The sequence below is a fragment of the Xenopus tropicalis genome, chromosome 7, assembly GCF_000004195.4.
Source record: "Xenopus tropicalis strain Nigerian chromosome 7, UCB_Xtro_10.0, whole genome shotgun sequence".
NCBI classification, from domain to species: Eukaryota; Metazoa; Chordata; class Amphibia; order Anura; family Pipidae; genus Xenopus; species Xenopus tropicalis.
The window spans coordinates 9493124-9513776 of NC_030683.2; the positions used below are offsets into that span (position 1 = coordinate 9493124).

The 20653-nt window shown below is 45.3% G+C and overlaps 1 protein-coding gene across 3 annotated transcripts; it reads right to left on the reverse strand.

Annotated features, from left to right (window-relative positions):
• Positions 1–4549: 4549 nt before the first annotated feature.
• On the reverse strand, positions 4550–19864 carry lrrc23 (leucine rich repeat containing 23). 3 transcript variants are annotated; one of them, XM_031905088.1, is made up of 8 exons: positions 19720–19864; positions 19063–19242; positions 16020–16132; positions 15005–15261; positions 9192–9322; positions 7053–7189; positions 5663–5882; positions 4550–4921 (listed from the first exon to the last, which is right to left on the reverse strand). In XM_031905088.1, the coding sequence occupies exons 2-8, from the start codon at positions 19237–19239 to the stop codon at positions 4892–4894; spliced, it is 1065 nt and encodes a 354-aa protein (XP_031760948.1). In that variant the 5' UTR covers positions 19240–19242; positions 19720–19864; the 3' UTR covers positions 4550–4891.
• Positions 19865–20653: the final 789 nt, after the last annotated feature.

The window sequence follows — 20653 nt, forward strand, 5'->3', positions numbered from 1 at the left end:
CCCTGCTGGAATGGAGGAAAACTGCAGAGAGTTATGCACTGTTCCATCATTCAGAGCCTTTCACTAATACAAACACTCAACAGTGTAAGCAGCACCCACCTAACTGCCCGGCTAACACTGCCCATGTACTCATTGCCCAGCTAACACTGCCCGGCTAACACTGACCATGTACTCATTGCCCAGCTAACACTGCCTGGCTAACACTGCCCATGTACTCATTGCCCAGCTAACACTGCCCGGCTAACACTGCCCATGTACTCATTGCCCAGCTAACACTGCCCGGCTAACACTGACCATGTACTCATTGCCCAGCTAACACTGCCCGTGTACTCACTGCCCGGCTAACACTGCCCGTGTACTCACTGCCCAGCTAACACTGCCTGGCTAACACTGACCATGTACTCACTGCCCAGCTAACACTGCCCGGCTAACACTGCCCGTGTACTCACTGCCCGGCTAACACTGCCCATGTACTCACTGCCCGGCTAACACTGCCCATGTACTCACTGCCCGGCTAACACTGCCCATGTACTCACTGCCCGGCTAACACTGCCCATGTACTCACTGCCCGGCTAACACTGCCCGTGTACTCACTGCCCGGCTAACACTGCCCGGCTAACACTGCCCATGTACTCACTGCCCGGCTAACACTGCCCGGCTAACACTGCCCATGTACTCACTGCCCGGCTAACACTGCCCATGTACTCACTGCCCGGCTAACACTGCCCGGCTAACACTGCCCATGTACTCACTGCCCGGCTAACACTGCCCATGTACTCACTGCCCGGCTAACACTGCCCGTGTAAGGATGCGGTGGCGGCTAATTGCTAATTAGGAAACCTATGCAGATCGCCCTGGGGCAGCCCAAGTACTAATCCAGGTGCAGAGGATTAAGAGAAAGGCAGCAGCCCAAGCACTAAATAAGCCTCTATGATGAGTAAAACCTTAGCGTGTTGCCTGAGCAGATTACATGTTATAATCATGAGAGGGCACATGAAGGTCACGGGGCGTAGGAGGAATTATGGGGCTCATTTGGTCCCTGGGGGGCAACCACTGAGTTGTGCAGTCAAACATGCTCCCAGGCAACTGGAATATCTACGGTTCCCCATGCAATGAGCAATGATTGGCTGGAGGGTCAAATTAAGTGGGACTCACAGAATCCAGGGAATGGGTCAAGATTTAGCCGGATCAGGATCTCAGGATGATCCGTTAGTAGTTCCGCCCCGACTGTTGGAGAAAAGCCATCACCTGCATTCAGCAAACATTGTACAGTGTGTGACTTGGCCAACGTCGGACTGACCCACGGGGTACCTTTCCCAGCAGGCCCAGGCTATCATTAGCCCCAGTGTGGGGCACGTCTCATGCACCCTTTCCTTGTTTTGCCCTAAGCCTATATAACATATGGCACTGTCTCCATCTATATATCATGAGACTGGGCCCTGGATGCCAGCAGGCTCTTCTGTGGGCCCAGATTTGTTTTTTTTTATATAGATCTGGGGGTTGATCAAGTAGATCACAGGCGTTTTCTGTGCCCACCAATGTCCGCACAGGGTCCGGGTGTGCCGTTCTGGCCCAAAATCCATGGATAATGTGCTAGTTACACAAACAAACAGAACCGCTCAACCCACCTAAACATGGGACACCACCAGCGCTATAGAAATCATCAAAAATCTAAGGTGTTACCCCAAAAGTGACCCTATGGGAAGCCCACTTGACTTCATGTTTCAGGTTAACAATAATAAGCTCTTAGCCCTTATCCATTTCCCAATTCCCACTACTGCCCTAGGGTCGCCGGCCCAACTGCTCAGTCTCCAGTCAGGACCAGGGTGGTGCTATTGCCCCACTGACCGTCCCATTTAAGCCCAATCCCTGTTCCCACCACGGGCAACTCCCTCGGACCTGTTAGGACTAGAGTTGCCACCTCACCCCTTTAATACCGGCTGCATATTGAACCCACATCCGTCATGGCTCGTTAGCAGTTAATATAGATGCATGGCTGCACATAAATCAGTTCAGTCTGCAGCATGCATCTTAATTAATTGCTAATTAGCCATGCAAGATATGTGGCCGTATTAAAGGGGTGGGGGGGCAACCCTAGCCAGGACCAATCCCGCCCCTTTCGGCGTGGGCAGGAAGTTGTATTATAAGAGAGACTGCACTTCCCCGGTGCCCCCCAAAACGAGCCTCCCTGCTCCCATTTTACTGCCGGAATTTGTTTTCCAACAGACAATTGTTAAACAATAAATGACTCCGCGTGGAACTCTTCTAATTACACTGCTTGTAAATTGCTGTATGATTATAGCATAAATATCCAGATCTGTTTGATAGTGTGTTTAATTACCAGCCGTATAATTAAGTGAACCAGTGAAAAATGAGCACAAACGCGAGATCGAGTGAAGGGGAATGACGAAGATCCCCCCAGAATTTGGCTGCTCTCGGGGTCACAAAATGCACCTCTAGATACATAACCAGCCTGACCCGTAGGCCCATAGCAGAGATTACGTTAAAAATTGACACCCATTTACCCTTTTTGTCTAAATAAAACCTCCTTGAACCTTTACAATAACTGTTAGTATGATATAGATGCTATTCTGAGACAATTTGCAATTGGTCTTTATTTTGTATTATGTGTGGTTTTGGAATTATTTAGCTTTTTGTTCAGCAGCTCTCCAAGTTGGCATTTCAGCAGCTATCTGGTTGCTAGGGTGCAATTTAACATAGCAACCGGGCAGTGATTTGGAAGAAAGGAATATAAATAAGTGAGGGCTTAAATAGAAAGATAAACAATAAAAAGTAACAATAATAAAATTGTAGCCTCACAGATCAAACAAATCCTGGATTCGGTGCATCCCTATCTAATTCCCCTCAGTTATTCTTTTATTGTATTCTGGGGGTCAGTGACCCCTGTGCTGGGGGGAGTCAGAAGAAGGCAGCAAATCTAGTATGGTGATCTTCTATGGCAACTTTGAAGTACTAAATCATACTAATTATAGAGATGCTGGACCTTTAGGCTGGTTCAATAAGTTTAGATATAAAATATGACATTTCCAGCCATTTTTAGAGGTTTAGTTCTCCTTTAAGATGAAACCTCCTTCCTGAGTGGATCCCTTGAGTGTGCTGGGAGAACCCACTGCTGAATAAAGCATTATAAGGTCCCCTTACATATTTATACATAGCAACCCTATCCCCCTTCACACCTCTTCTCCAGTGTAAACAACCTCCACCTATGAGGATGACTGGGAGGTATTTGCCTACTGGCTCTGGGTCCAGTAGATAAGGTCCCCCATGAGAACCCCCTTGTAATAAATACTAAAGACTCTTAAGCGCTCCCCGATACAGTACCAAGGTGCCCGCTGCTCTAACACTGAAGACCAACACTGAATAAAGACAAGCCAGGGGAAACTATTGGGTATGTGACTGTACTGCTATTACACACTGTAATACTTACTAAAGGAGGCCATACACGCTCACCTATGGGTGGGCTATATCGGGCTAATTCGGCCATCTGGCCCTGGGGCCAAACAATCGAATTAGAACAAGGGGTATAGGCCAGCATCAACGAGCCAACGTGGTCTCTGATCCAACTAATTTTCAAACCTGCCCGATTTCAGGCCAGATATCGGTCGAGCAGACCCGTCCTTAGTGCCCATACACGGGCCAATAAGCTGCTGAATTGATCTAAGGGCCAAGATATTGGCAGCTACAATTGGCCTGTGTATGGCCACCTTAAGTTACAGAACTGATGAACCAATAGATAAAAATAAAAACCTTTTTTAAAAAAAATAAGCCCACTTTGGCCAGCCTTTACCCTTAGGGTGAAGTCACACAGAGCTACTAGTAGCAGCTACTTGTCGTGGCTACTAAAACAGACAATGCTGATCATTTACTGAGAACAGTCTCTCCGTGTGTTTTAGCAGAGGCAATTCTCAGTATTGTGTATGGCAGGGGATTTTCTGGCCTTTAGTAGCCGTGACAAGTAGCTGCTATTAAGTAGCTCTGTGTAACTTCGCCCTTAACTGAGGCCTTCCATCCCCTTTATCAGCTTAGTTGCTTTTCTTAGGACTTGTTCTCTTTGAGCACTGGAAATAAGGGCTGTGCCAGATGGAAGATCAGTCGCCGTGCAACAATCTCCCTTGTTGCGGGCGACTAATCTCCCCGAAATGCCATCCCACTGGCTAGAATGTAAATTGCCAGTGGGATGGCACACACGGTGCTGCAATTAGCTGAAATTGCTTAAATTGCCTTGAGAGGAAACTTCGGCGTTTTCAGCAGCGCGTGTGCCATCCCACCGGCGCTTTACATTCTAGCCAGTGGGATGGCATTTCGGGGAGATTAGTCGCCCAGGACAAGGGAGATTTGTCACGCGGTGACTGATCTTCCCATCTGGCACAGCCCTTAGGCCTAGGGCACACACCTTTCCTAAACATTCCGGCTTTCCTATCTTTGTTTGTTTGCACAGTTCGGGGCCCAAGGTTCTTCAAGGGACCAGCCCCGCAGTCTGATAACCTCAAAATCAGCCCCACTGCATAAAGACACCAGAGAACCGGAGAGCTTTATAAACACATTGGAGGTGGTTTATTTGCTGTATTTACCCCTCTCGCGGCACAGGCGGCACAATGACCAACGTGGTCCTGTAAAGAAAAACTGGGGCTCAATATCCGGCGCTCCTGCCCAGCGCCTCAGTCTGTAGAATGGCAAGTGTCCCGCTACGGCTGCACCTTTTAGCGCCAGTGAGTTCAGTTATAAAACCAGGCAATGTGAGTGGTACCTAAATGGCGCCAAGTTCCCAGTTCTACAGAATTAGCGGTTGCTATCGAGTTGGTCCCACTGCATAGACTCTGCATCCCGCGCAGCACGGTTACACGCTCAGCCAGCGTGGCCCGGCGCTCCGTTAGTTTCCCTTCTCTCCAGGCTCAGCCATCTGCAACAGAGATATGTAATAATGAACAGAAATATCAGCCGCCGTGTAGGAACACTCACTGACCCTATGTCTCAGCAATTACCCATGGCTTCAGCCACATATACATACCTGCTGCACTGACTCCTACAGTGTAACCTTCCCCCGGCCCCTTAGCGCCCAGCTTCCTCCCCTACACATTAAAGAGCCCCACCCAGCACAGAAACCCCTAATATCCCTGTAATCTGTTCCTTCACACAGTAGGAATAAATCCCATTTATATGCTGAAATCCAGCTGCAAAACAGTTCTTCTCTTTCTGCATCATTTGAAATCCTGGCAGGGGAGGAGGGACTAAAACATTGATGTTACAAATTGTAACAACTTCCCCACAGCTTACAGACAGCATGCAGGAACTACATAACCCACAATGCACTGCACTGGGATGTTCCTTTCCTTATTGATATCACGTGTGCAGCAGGGAATTGTGGGATTGGGAGGAGGCAGGCTGAGGACAGGCGACTACTGTTACATTTTATTGGAGTCACAAAGTAGTCAGCCAGATCAGCAGGGGAACAGGGGACAAAAACTTAACTTGTGTTTGGGTAGAGTTCCCCTTTACGGCAGGTCTCAGACAAACCCAATGCCCAGAAAGATACATTGTAGCACTGCCTGAGGGATGCAGGAAGTTGTAGTTGTGCAATGTTTGGAAGGCTGCAGGTACTCCTCCAGCAAACATGTTTGCCCTCAGTCACCAACCCTTTTACCTCCTCCTCCTCCCTTGCTTTCTTGGTCTCTGCGGCCTCCCTTTTCTCCTCCTCTTCAAAAAAATCCTTATCGAGGCGCTCTAGCTGGGGTAGGGCGATTAGAGTCTCCATGCGATAACCCTCCTCCTCTTCACAAGGATTCTCCCGCAAAACAAGTGCCCGTAACCTGGGCAAACAATAGAGCTTCTGAACCTCCTGGAGCTTCGCCACCATGTTGGACCTGAGCAGGAGAAGAGGTTTATAGATAACTACTCTATGACACAGCTTAGCCACCATGTTGGACCTGAGCAGAAGAGGTTTATAGATGACTACTCTATGACACAGCTTAGCCACCATGTTGAACCTGAGCAGGAGAAGAGGTTTATAGATGACTACTCTATGGCACAGCTTCGCCACCATGTTGGACCTGAGCAGGAGAAGAGGTTTATAGATGACTACTCTATGACACAGCTTAGCCACCATGTTGGACCTGAGCAGGAGAAGAGGTTTATAGATGACTACTCTATGACACAACTTAGCCACCATGTTGGACCTGAGCAGGAGAAGAGGTTTATAGATGACTACTCTATGACACAGCTTAGCCACCATGTTAGACCTGAGCAGGAGAAGAGGTTTATAGATGACTACTCTATGACACAGCTTAGCCACCATGTTGGACCTGAGCAGGAGAAGAGGTTTATAGATGACTACTCTATGGCACAGCTTCGCCACCATGTTGGACCTGAGCAGGAGAAGAGGTTTATAGATGACTACTCTATGACACAGCTTAGCCACCATGTTGGACCTGAGCAGGAGAAGAGGTTTATAGATGACTACTCTATGACACAACTTAGCCACCATGTTGGACCTGAGCAGGAGAAGAGGTTTATAGATGACTACTCTATGACACAGCTTAGCCACCATGTTGGACCTGAGCAGGAGAAGAGGTTTATAGATGACTACTCTATGACACAGCTTAGCCACCATGTTGGACCTGAGCAGGAGAAGAGGTTTATAGATGACTACTCTATGACACAGCTTAGCCACCATGTTGGACCTGAGCAGGAGAAGAGGTTTATAGATGACTACTCTATGACACAACTTAGCCACCATGTTGGACCTGAGCAGAAGAGGTTTATAGATGACTACTCTATGACACAGCTTAGCCACCATGTTGGACCTGAGCAGAAGAGGTTTATAGATGACTACTCTATGACACAGCTTAGCCACCATGTTGGACCTGAGCAGGAGAAGAGGTTTATAGATGACTACTCTATGACACAGCTTAGCCACCATGTTGGACCTGAGCAGGAGAAGAGGTTTATAGATGACTACTCTATGACACAGCGGCAGAAAGAAAGTCCCCCTCAGATAGGGTACCAGACAGGTAGGGGCGAGGGAAGAAATGTACCTGAGATTTAAGTACTGGAGGGCCTGCAGATGTTCTGAGAAGCCATCTAAGCTCTCCAGCTGGTTGTCTCTAAGATGGAGGGTGGTGAGATTGACAAGAGCCTCCAGACCCTCCAGGCGACTTATGTTATTTTGTCCCTGGGAAAGCAAGAAAGATTGTTACCTACAGTGAGACCTTTGGAACTACCTATGGTCCTAGATGGAAGTTCTTCAATTATATTTGGAACTCCATCCAAAAACTGGGTTTTTTTTGGACAATGAAAGAAAAGCAACTTTCCCATCTGTAAATATACATTAAAGGGGTTAAGGTGGCCATACACCTCGCCAAGCAAGCGGATCTTACCGTGTATGGCCTCTTTTAGTGACTTTATTGCACTCAGATTAACTGATTTTTATCTAGTTTAGAAGCAGCCAATCATAATAAGTCTGTCTTACCCATGCAAACTTATACTGATGGCTGTCAGGCTGGCCTGACCATACAGGTCTTCACCCAATAGGATTCTCATACCTGCTATATACTGTAGATACCTGGCCAAAAGCTGCCAGATATTGATTGGGCAGGCCAGGTCCAGACTGGGAGTTAAAATAGCCCCTGGCATTTCAATTACCCAGAAGCCCAAAAAGCCCCCCCCCCAGCCCAATAAATAGTGACTGTCTGTGGCACCTTACAGCCCCCCTGGCATTCCCAGTACCCAGAGGCACAAACAGCCCCCCCCAGCCCAATAAATAGTGACTGTCTATGGCACCTTACAGCCCCCCTGGCATTCCCAGTACCCAGAGGCACAAACAGCCCCCCCAGCCCAATAAATAGTGAGTGTCTGTGGCACCTTACAGCCCCCCTGGCATTCCCAGTACCCAGAGGCACAAACAGCCCCCCAGCCTAATAAATAGTGACTGTCTATGGCACCTTACAGCCCCCCTGGCATTCCCAGTACCCAGAGGCACAAACAGCCCCCCCCAGCCCAATAAATAGTGAGTGTCTGTGGCACCTTACAGCCCCCCCGGCATTCCCAGTACCCAGAGGCACAAACAGCCCCCCAGCCCAATAAATAGTGACTGTCTGTGGCACCTTACAGCCCCCCTGGCATTCCCAGTACCCAGAGGCACAAACAGCCCCCCCCCAGCCCAATAAATAGTGACTGTCTGTGGCACCTTACAGCCCCCCTGGCATTCCCAGTACCCAGAGGCACAAACAGCCCCCCAGCCCAATAAATAGTGACTGTCTGTGGCACCTTACAGCCCCCCTGGCATTCCCAGTACCCAGAGGCACAAACAGCCCCCCCAGCCCAATAAATAGTGACTGTCTGTGGCACCTTATAGCCCCCCTGGCATTCCCAGTACCCAGAGGCACAAACAGCCCCCCCAGCCCAATAAATAGTGAGTGTCTGTGGCACCTTACAGCCCCCCTGGCATTCCCAGTACCCAGAGGCACAAACAGCCCCCCAGCCCAATAAATAGTGACTGTCTGTGGCACCTTACAGCCCCCCTGGCATTCCCAGTACCCAGAGGCACAAACAGCCCCCCCAGCCCAATAAATAGTGACTGTCTGTGGCACCTTACAGCCCCCCTGGCATTCCCAGTACCCAGAGGCACAAACAGCCCCCCCCCAGCCCAATATTAGTGACTGTCTATGGCACCTTACAGCCCCCCTGGCATTCCCAGTACCCAGAGGCACAAACAGCCCCCCCCAGCCCAATCAATAGTGACTGTCTGTGACACCTTACAGCCCCCTTGGCATTCCCAGTACCCAGAGGCACAAACAGCCCCCCCCCAGCCCAATATTAGTGACTGTCTATGGCAGGGATCCCCAATCTTTTATACCCGTAAGCCACTATCAAATGGAAAAAGTGTTGGGGAGCAACACAAGCATGGAAAAAGTTCCTGAGGGTGCATATATGAGATATAATTGGCTATTTGGTAGCCCCTATGGGGACTGGCAGCCTATAGAAGGCTCTGTTTGGCTATACACTGGGTTTTATACAATCAACACTTGAGCACCTACTTTGAGGCCACTGGGAGCAACACCCAAGGGGTTGGTAATCAACATTTTACCCCCGAGCCACTGGTTGGGGATCACTGGTCTCTCACAGAACCCACAGATTGCCATTCTGGGCCAGACATATAGTTGTGAGTAACTCACCAGGTAGAGCTCCCGCAGGCTGGGTAGGTTGAGTCCGGCAGTGCTGAGTAACTGGTTACTGCGCAGCTCCAAGGTATGAAGGCTGCTCAGATTGCTGCACTCTAAGCCCTCCAGATCCCGCAATTCATTTCCTGCAAATAAGTCCAAAGAAACAGTGAGTGTGAGCTCTGCTGGCAAGGTTAATGGGAGTATGGGTGCAAGCTGCAGGCAATGGGAAATGGGAAAGTACTGGGGGGAAGCTGGCTGTGCTAATGTGAGTGCAATAGGACTTCACTTTATCTGACTTTTATTGCCCCTCTCTCTATAAAGTTACAAGCTAACGTAGGTCTCGCCATAGAGAGAGAGGGGGGGGATTAATGTAGGTCTCGCCATAGAGAGAGAGGGGGGGGATTAATGTAGGTCTCGCCATAGAGAGAGGGGGGGGGGATTCCTTGTTCTGACAGCAATACAAGCATCATTGTGCCTTTATGAGCCAATGAAATGAATGCGCCGAGTATCATAAACGGTTTTATTGTCCCGCTGTGCTATTGTACTACAGCGCTATTCTCCTGTATAATCAGCTGCTTAGGCGCCAGCTCTGCCCTCTGTGCTACACACCCTTCCACCATCCATATAATGTGCTTTATCCACCCGCAGGGGGCAAAGTCTGGGTCGGCTGGCACTCTATACACTAAGCTACACAAGTGGAGCCAGACTGCTGCAATGATTGGCTAGCCTCGTGTGTACTTCATTTATGGAGGAGAATATGATTGGCTGTACACCCGTACCTGTGTATTGCATCAGGGTGAACTCATGTTGTGCCAATGGCAGACTTAGTAAGCTCTTGGGGGCAACATGTATGTCATATAAAAGTGCAGTCAGCATAGGGCCCCTAACTAGAAAAACTGTAAGGGCCCCACCACCATCAACCATGAATGCCACAGAGCCAAATTAATTTAATTTAAATTATTATTATTATAATTGTTAATTGGCACTGTATTTATCCTGCTGTGGGTTCTGGGGTATTATACATGGAATTGGCACTGTATTTATCCTGCTGTGGGTTCTGGGGTATTATACATGGAATTGGCACTGTATTTATCCTGCTGTGGGTTCTGGGGTATTATACATGGAATTGGCACTGTATTTATCTGCTGTGGGTTCTGGGGTATTATACATGGAATTGGCACTGTATTTATCCTGCTGTGGGTTCTGGGGTATTATACATGGAATTGGCACTGTATTTATCCTGCTGTGGGTTCTGGGGTATTATACATGGAATTGGCACTGTATTTATCCTGCTGTGGGTTCTGGGGTATTATACATGGAATTGGCACTGTATTTATCCTGCTGTGGGTTCTGGGGTATTATACATGGAATTGGCACTGTATTTATCCTGCTGTGGGTTCTGGGGTATTATACATGGAATTGGCACTGTATTTATCCTGCTGTGGGTTCTGGGGTATTATACATGGAATTGGCACTGTATTTATCCTGCTGTGGGTTCTGGGGTATTATACATGGAATTGGCACTGTATTTATCCTGCTGTGGGTTCTGGGGTATTATACATGGAATTGGCACTGTATTATCCCGCTGTGGGTTCTGGGGTATTATACATGGAATTGGCACTGTATTTATCCCGCTGTGGGGTTCTGGGGTATTATACATGGAATTGGCACTGTATTTATCCCGCTGTGGGTTCTGGGGTATTATACATGGAATTGGCACTGTATTTATCCCGCTGTGGGTTCTGGGGTATTATACATGGAATTGGCACTGTATTTATCCTGCTGTGGGTTCTGGAGTATTATATATGGAATGGCACTGTATTTATCCCACTGTGGGTTCTGGGGTATTATACATGGAATTGGCAATGTATTTATCCCGCTGTGGGTTCTGGGGTATTATACATGGAATTGGCACTGTATTTATCCCGCTGTGGGTTCTGGGGTATTATACATGGAATCGGCACTGTATTTATCCTGCTGTGGGTTCTGGGGTATTATACATGGAATTGGCACTGTATTTATCCCGCTGTGGGTTCTGGGGTATTATACATGGAATTGGCACTGTATTTATCTGCTGTGGGTTCTGGGGTATTATACATGGAATTGGCACTGTATTTATCTGCTGTGGGTTCTGGGGTATTATACATGGAATTGGCACTGTATTTATCCTGCTGTGGGTTCTGGGGTATTATACATGGAATTGGCACTGTATTTATCCTGCTGTGGGTTCTGGGGTATTATACATGGAATTGGCACTGTATTTATCCTGCTGTGGGTTCTGGGGTATTATACATGGAATTGGCACTGTATTTATCCTGCTGTGGGTTCTGGGGTATTATACATGGAATTGGCACTGTATTTATCCTGCTGTGGGTTCTGGGGTATTATACATGGAATTGGCACTGTATTATCCTGCTGTGGGTTCTGGGGTATTATACATGGAATTGGCACTGTATTTATCCCGCTGTGTGTTCTGGGGTATTATACATGGAATTGGCACTGTATTTATCCCGCTGTGGGTTCTGGGGTATTATACATGGAATTGGCACTGTATTTATCCCGCTGTGGGTTCTGGGGTATTATACATGGAATTGGCACTGTATTTATCCCGCTGTGGGTTCTGGGGTATTATACATGGAATTGGCACTGTATTTATCCCGCTGTGGGTTCTGGGGTATTATACATGGAATTGGCACTGTATTTATCCCGCTGTGGGTTCTGGGGTATTATACATGGAATTGGCACTGTATTTATCCCGCTGTGGGTTCTGGGGTATTATACATGGAATTGGCACTGTATTTATCCTGCTGTGGGTTCTGGGGTATTATACATGGAATTGGCACTGTATTTATCCTGCTGTGGGTTCTGGGGTATTATACATGGAATTGGCACTGTATTTATCCTGCTGTGGGTTCTGGGGTATTATACATGGAATTGGCACTGTATTTATCCTGCTGTGGGTTCTGGGGTATTATACATGGAATTGGCACTGTATTTATCCCGCTGTGGGTTCTGGGGTATTATACATGGAATCAGTACTGTATTTATCCTGCTATGGGTTCTGGGGTATTATACATGGAATTGGCACTGTATTTATCCCGCTGTGGGTTATGGGGTATTATACATGGAATTGGCACTGTATTTATCCCGCTGTGGGTTATGGGGTATTATACATGGAATTGGCACTGTATTTATCTGATGTGGGTTCTGGGGTATTATACATGGAATTGGCACTGTATTTATCCTGCTGTGGGTTCTGGGGTATTATACATGGAATTGGCACTGTATTTATCTGATGTGGGTTCTGGGGTATTATACATGGAATTGGCACTGTATTTATCCTGCTGTGAGTTCTGGGGTATTATACATGGAATTGGCACTGTATTTATCCTGCTGTGAGTTCTGGGGTATTATACATGGAATTGGCACTGTATTTATCCTGCTGTGAGTTCTGGGGTATTATACATGGAATTGGCACTGTATTTATCCTGCTGTGAGTTCTGGGGTATTATACATGGAATTGGCACTGTATTTATCCCTCTGTGGGTTCTGGGGTATTATACATGGAATTGGCACTGTATTTATCCTGCTGTGGGTTCTGGGGTATTATACATGGAATTGGCACTGTATTTATCCCGCTGTGGGTTCTGGGGTATTATACATGGAATTGGCACTGTATTTATCCTGCTGTGGGTTCTGGGGTATTATACATGGAATTGGCACTGTATTTATCCCGCTGTGGGTTCTGGGGTATTATACATGGAATTGGCACTGTATTTATCCCGCTGTGGGTTCTGGGGTATTATACATGGAATTGGCACTGTATTTATCCCGCTGTGGGTTCTGGGGTATTATACATGGAATTGGCACTGTATTTATCCCGCTGTGGGTTCTGGGGTATTATACATGGAATTGGCACTGTAATTTATCCCGCTGTGGGTTCTGGGGTATTATACATGGAATTGGCACTGTATTTATCCCGCTGTGGGTTCTGGGGTATTATACATGGAATTGGCACTGTATTTATCCCGCTGTGGGTTCTGGGGTATTATACATGGAATTGGCACTGTATTTATCCCGCTGTGGGTTCTGGGGTATTATACATGGAATTGGCACTGTATTTATCCCGCTGTGGGTTCTGGGGTATTATACATGGAATTGGCACTGTATTTATCCTGCTGTGGGTTCTGGGGTATTATACATGGAATTGGCTTTGGGATACTGGGAAGGATTCTGTGTGTAGAATTAGCCCCCCACTCACACAAATCTCCCTCTGTCTGTGAGTAGATGGGACCCTATAACTCTAAGCATACAAGAGTAAAACCCACCAATCAGATGATATATATACATAGCAGTACAGCTGTATTTAAGCTTTTCATGCACACAAATGTATTTTTCATTACCCTAATACAAATAAATAAAATTGTAATTGTTTAAGCGCAGGGCCTATCAGTTATCTAATTGTTATTGTTTCATGCGGATCTTTGAGATGCGAGTTTTATCCTGAGAAATGATCGGGGACTGAGTATAAAGAAGATGGATGTTTGTTTATGCATTTTAAATGTTGCACGTTATTGATTGCAGCCATTAGAGCCGCTGCGCAGTAATGTATGGCGGGGTAATGTCATTGCTGGATATAGTGATATAGTGAGACTTGTATTTCCCAGAAATAAATAGAAAAACCATTAAACAGCTTAATTAATTAGAAACTCTACTGAGATGTGAATATACTGGGGATAATTGGCTAAATGTGCTCGGGAACATTACGGACTCACAAACAGATGCAACTCATACACCGGCCCGAGCGGGGCGCCGTCCCCTCCTTACTATACAGGTATTCTATGTATCCGGGCAAGTTACTAACCCCCCGGCACTGGGGCATTAACCCTGCGAGAAAAGGGAATCATTTAACCATGAAATAAACCCAATAGGGCTGTTCTGCCCCAATAAGGGGTAATTATATCTTAGTTGGGATCAAGTACAGGTACTGTTTTATTATTACAGAGAAAAGGGAATCATTTAACCATGAAATAAACCCAATAGGGCTGTTCTGCCCCCAATAAGGGGTAATTATACCTTAGTTGGGATCAAGTACAGGTACTGTTTTATTATTACAGAGAAAAGGGAATCATTTAACCATTAAATAAACCCAATAGGGCTGTTCTGCCCCCAATAAGGGGTAATTATATCTTAGTTGGGATCAAGTACAGGTACTGTTTTATTATTACAGAGAAAAGGGAATCATTTAACCATGAAATAAACCCAATAGGGCTGTTCTGCCCCAATAAGGGGTAATTATATCTTAGTTGGGATCAAGTACAGGTACTGTTTTATTATTACAGAGAAAAAGTGAATCATTTTTAAAAATTAGAATTATTTGCTTATAATGGAGTCTTTCCGTAATTCAGAACTTTCTGGATAACTGGTTTCCAGATAAGGGATCCCATACCTGTAGTTTTTAAATTATTTGCCTTCTTCTTGTGACTCTTTCCAGCTTCTACATGGGAGTCACTGACCCCGGCAGCCACAAATGATTGCTCTATGATTTTATTGTTATTGTTACACAGGTTTCTGTAGCAAACACACAACTTTTTCCAGTCCAGGGCTACAGTACATTACATTTTATTTGGTTTAATACATTTTCAATATGTTACTATTCCATGAAATGGCGGTATTACTTGGGAAGAGAAGGGGAAAGAGGTGCCAGCCCTGCTTACTAGCCCTGGTTGGTGGAGAGGACCTGGGAGTACATTAGTAGCCCGGCCTGGTGGGACTGGGGATGTGTACATGAGTGTGACGCAAGGTAAAAGCGCAGCAGCACTGACCTATCAGGTTGAGAGTTTCAAGCCGCGGATGCCCGAATCCTTGCAGCGACTTTATCCGGTTCTGCGCAAAGCTGGCCACTTGCAGGTAGGGGAGCTCGCCCAGGCCGCTCACACTGACCAGCTGGTTGTGATCAGCCCGCAAACTCAGGAGATGGGTGAGGGCTCCCAAGGGAGACAGGTCCTGCAGGGAATTCTGGGACAAGTCCACATAGCGCAGGTGTATGAAGGACTGCAGAACTGAGATGTCTGTTAGCTCTCTGCAAGAAGAGATATTATTGGTTGATACACAGACCTATGGGCGCCATATTTAATATGATTCAAGGGTTACAATGAGCAGTGTAGGAAAAATGTACAGCTCAGTAAGGATCATATTCTCTCACTGAGGTGTCTGACTCCCTCTACTTTATATGCTTCTCTCTCTCATGGGCAAGTGGGGGGGAGTGGGGGGAGTGACTGAACCCCACTAACAGGCCCCACCGAGGTTCAAACTGCTTTGAAAAAAACAAAAGGAATTCTGGGAGTGAACTGAGTGAGCGAGGAGAAGCTGATAGAACAAGGCTTCCCCCTAGTGGTCAAACTCTGTCAATACCTTCACCCAATGCCACCGTAAAATGGAAATATGCTCAGACCAGAACCAAGCCTTTCCTTCTGCCAGCCCATGGGAAAGAGAGCAGCCCAAGAGCAGGAAATATCCAACAGCCCATGGGAAAGAGAGCAGCCCAAGAGCAGGAAATATCCAACAGCCCATGGGAAAGAGAGCAGCCCAAGAACAGGAAATATCCAACAGCCCATGGGAAAGAGAGCAGCCCAAGAACAGGAAATATCCAACAGCCCATGGGAGAGAGAGCAGCCCAAGAACAGGAAATATCCAACAGCCCATGGGAAAGAGAGCAGCCCAAGAACAGGAAATATCCAACAGCCCATGGGAAAGAGAGCAGCCCAGAAACAGAAAATATCCAACAGCCCATGGGAAAGAGAGCAGCCCAAGAACAGGAAATATCCAACAGGTTCTTACCTCTCTTTGACCTCCAGTTTAACGTAGGCATGAGCTAAGCCATTCCCTGTCTTACAGAGCAGGGAGAGTCCATCTCTCAGCATCTCCTCTGATAACGGCATATGAGGCGGGGGCTGTGAGGAGATTGAAAAAAAGACACATTTAAAAAAGGTCTCTAAACACAGTGAACTTCTAAAGGTAATTTAAAGGATAAGTAAACCTTTTGCAGTTTTATTATAGTTGTTTATTTTTTGCTGTTTCAAAGCTATTTAAGGTCTTAATTGCCAATATTAAACCAGTCAGTTCCTGTAACTGTACAGAGAGATTTCCCTTCAGAAGGGAAACAGAGGAGGGTTCTGATGTTGTTCTGCTCAGGATGGAGATCAGAAGTCTCAGAGCCCTTTCCCATCTCCTTCCTGAGCAACATCAGAACCCTTCTCTGTTTCCCTTCTAAAGGGATAACTCTTTGCCTGTACAGTTACAGGAACTGACCAGCAGGTGGCGCTGTTGTTACACAATTCATTATAGTTGCAGATAAAACCTAAATAACAACTTCCTGAAACGTAAAAAAAAAGTAATTAAGGTTTAAAAATAACCACGTGATGATCCCGTTCCCCAGGGAACCAATCAAGCGGCTGGGTGGTTTGTAAAATACCATCTGCCTTTTGTACACACTGGGGCTTATTTACTAACATTGGGCACATCTGCACTTCGAAGTGACCCACTAATATTGTATCTATACACTATGTGACCCACTAATATTGTATCTATACACTATGTGACCCACTAATATTGTATCTATACACTATGTGACCCACTAATATTGTATCTACGCACTATGTGACCCACTAATATTGTATCTATACACTATGTGACCCACTAATATTGTATCTATACACTATGTGACCCACTAATATTGTATCTACACACTATGTGACCCACTAATATTGTATCTATTACACTATGTGACCCACTAATATTTGTATCTAATACGGCTTTGTGACCACTAATATTGTATCTACACACTATGTGACCCACTAAATTGTATCTACACACTATGTGACCCACTAATATTGTATCTACACACTATGTGACCCACTAATATTGTATCTACACACTATGTGACCCACTAATATTGTATCTATACACTATGTGACCCACTAATATTGTATCTACACACTATGTGACCCCACATAATATTTGTATCATATACACTATGTGAACCCACTCAATAGTTGTATCTACACACTATGTGAACCCTTACTAATAATAGTATCTACACACTATGTGACCCACTAATATTGTAATCTATACCACTATGGTGACCACTAATATATGTATCTACACACTATGTGGACCTCACTAATATTGTATCTACACACTATGTGACCACTAATATTGTATCTATACACTATGTGACCCACTAATATTGTATCTATACACTATGTTGACCCACTAATATTGTGATCTACAGACTATGTGACCCACTAAGTATTGTATCTATACACCTAATGTGACCACCACTAAATTACTACACACTATGTGACCCACTATATTGTAATCTATCACACTATAGTGACCCACTAAATATTGTATGCTATACACCTAAGTGAGCCCACTAATATTGTATCTACGCACTATAGTGACCCACTAATATTGTATCTACGCACTATGTGACCACTAATATTGTATCTACGCACTATGTGACCCACTAATATTGTATCTACGCACTATGTGACCCACTAATATTGTATCTACACACTATGTGACCCACTAATATTGTATCTACGCACTATGTGACCCACTAATATTGTATCTACGCACTATGTGACCCACTAATATTGTATCTACGCACTATGTGACCCACTAATATTGTATCTACCACTATGTGACCCACTAATATTGTATCTACGCACTATGTGACCCACTAATATTGTATCTATACACTATGTGACCCACTAATATTGTATCTACACACTATGTGACCCACTAATATTGTATCTACACACTATGTGACCCACTAATATTGTATCTATACACTATGTGACCCACTAATATTGTATCTACGCACTATGTGACCCACTAATATTGTATCTACGCACTATGTGACCCACTAATATTGTATCTACGCACTATGTGACCCACTAATATTGTATCTACGCACTATGTGACCCACTAATATTGTATCTACACACTATGTGACTCACTAATATTGTATCTATACACTATGTGACCCACTAATATTGTATCTACACACTATGTGACCCACTAATATTGTATCTACACACTATGTGACCCACTAATATTGTATCTACACACTATGTGACCCACTAATATTGTATCTATACACTATGTGACCCACTAATATTGTATCTATACACTATGTGACCCACTAATATTGTATCTACGCACTATGTGACCCACTAATATTGTATCTACGCACTATGTGACCCACTAATATTGTATCTACGCACTATGTGACCCACTAATATTGTATCTACGCACTATGTGACCCACTAATATTGTATCTACACACTATGTGACTCACTAATATTGTATCTATACACTATGTGACCCACTAATATTGTATCTACACACTATGTGACCCACTAATATTGTATCTACACACTATGTGACCCACTAATATTGTATCTACGCACTATGTGACCCACTAATATTGTATCTACGCACTATGTGACCCACTAATATTGTATCTACGCACTATGTGACTCACTAATATTGTATCTATGCACTATGTGACCCACTAATATTGTATCTATACACTATGTGACTCACTAATATTGTATCTATACACTATGTGACCCACTAATATTGTATCTACACACTATGTGACCCACTAATATTGTATCTACACACTATGTGACCCACTAATATTGTATCTACGCACTATGTGACTCACTAATATTGTATCTACACACTATGTGACCCACTAATATTGTATCTACACACTATGTGACTCACTAATATTGTATCTATACACTATGTGTATACTCTACCCCCAATTCTATATATTCCGTATATACACCCCAAATTATTTTGCCACCTCTTCTTTTTCAGCTTCCTCTTCCTCCTCTTTATCTTCTTCCTCATCCTTTTCAGCCTCCTCTTCCTCGTCCCTTTCGGTCACATCCTGGTTGGTCTCTTCGGCGGTTCCTTCCTCCTCATCTTCCTCCTCCTCCTCCGGCCCATCCTCCAGCGTTTCATCCTCCATGTCTGACATTTCCTGAGAGAAGGGATGTGAGTATAAGGCAGAGAGGAGCATGGGGAATAGAGGGGCAGGCAGAGAGGCTGCTGGGAAGAGTGGGATTAGAGGGAAAGGGGGTAGGTGTTGGCTGATATAGGGGTACAGCCCCTGAGTATGAGAGATACTTACAGTATAACTGGATACCCCCCCCCCCCCCCCCCATGTTATTAACATTCAGTGCCCGGGGTGAGAGTTCACACAAGGAAGGAGGGCACCATTAGTGCCAGTAGGGGTGCTGGCTGGGCACCAGGCTAATGGTGGGTAACGCACTAATACTAAAGGGTTAAACCACAGTGGTCCCTATAGCGGGGGGGAGGGGGGCACTGCACAGACTACAACTCCCATGATTCCCTGAGAGTTGCCAGAGCTGAAGGGTAGTACAGACCGGCCAACCCAAAGCTAATATAATATATATATAGTCCCCGGTACCGGCACCACTTACCCTCAATGTATCACCTTAGCCCAGTGTGTAGCTGCCCGATTGCAGCCTGCTGCTCAAACGCGTTCCTGGTTGCCCTGGAGACGAACCGGAAGTGTACTTTGGTTGCCGTAACAACAAGCAGCCGAACAGCCTGGGGGTTTTTTGTCGCTCTTTATGCAGCCGCCATGTTGTTATAACTAAATGTGTCACTGTGTGTGTGAGGGCCCGACCCACTGCAACTGCAACTCCCTCACACCCTGTATAGCCTTACAGCAATCACACAGGATAGATATATAGAGAGAGATATAGATATGACAGAGAGATAGATATAAAGAGATAGATATATAGAGAGATGAGAGAGATAGCTATAGAGAGATAGTTGAGATAGATATATATTTATATATAGATCAGAGAGATGGAGAGATGTGAGAGAGATAGCTATAGATAGATATAGATAGATAGATATGAGAAAGAGAGATATAGAGAAATTATAGTTGAGAGATAGCAATAGCTATATGAGAGAGAGAGAGATAGAGAAATGATAGCTGAGAGATAGCTATAGCTATATGAGAGAGAGAGAAATGATAGTTGAGAGATAGCTATAGCTATATGAGAGAGAGAGAGAGAGAGAAATGATAGTTGAGAGATAGCTATAGCTATATGAGAGAGAGATAGAGAAATGATAGTTGAGAGATAGCTATAGCTATATGAGAGAGAGAGAGAGAAATGATAGTTGAGAGATAGCTATAGCTATATGAGAGAGAGAGAGAGAAATGATAGTTGAGAGATAGCTATAGCTATATGAGAGAGAGATAGAGAAATGATAGTTGAGAGATAGCTATAGCTATATGAGAGAGAGAGAGAGAAATGATAGTTGAGAGATAGCTATAGCTATATGAGAGAGAGATAGAGAAATGATAGTTGAGAGATAGCTATAGCTATATGAGAGAGAGATAGAGAAATGATAGT

Bases quoted from the DNA above. Each gene is read 5' to 3' on its own strand.
- lrrc23 (XM_031905088.1), bottom strand. From the start codon at position 19,239: ATGTCAGACATGGAGGATGAAACGCTGGAGGATGGGCCGGAGGAGGAG. The intron at 16,133-19,062 runs GTGGCAAAATAA...ATCTCCTCACAG, and splicing joins AGGAAGCTGAAAAAGAAGAG to CCCCCGCCTCATATGCCGTT. The intron at 5,883-7,052 runs GTACATTTCTTC...TCTCCTGCTCAG, and splicing joins CTCCAGTACTTAAATCTCAG to GTCCAACATGGTGGCGAAGC.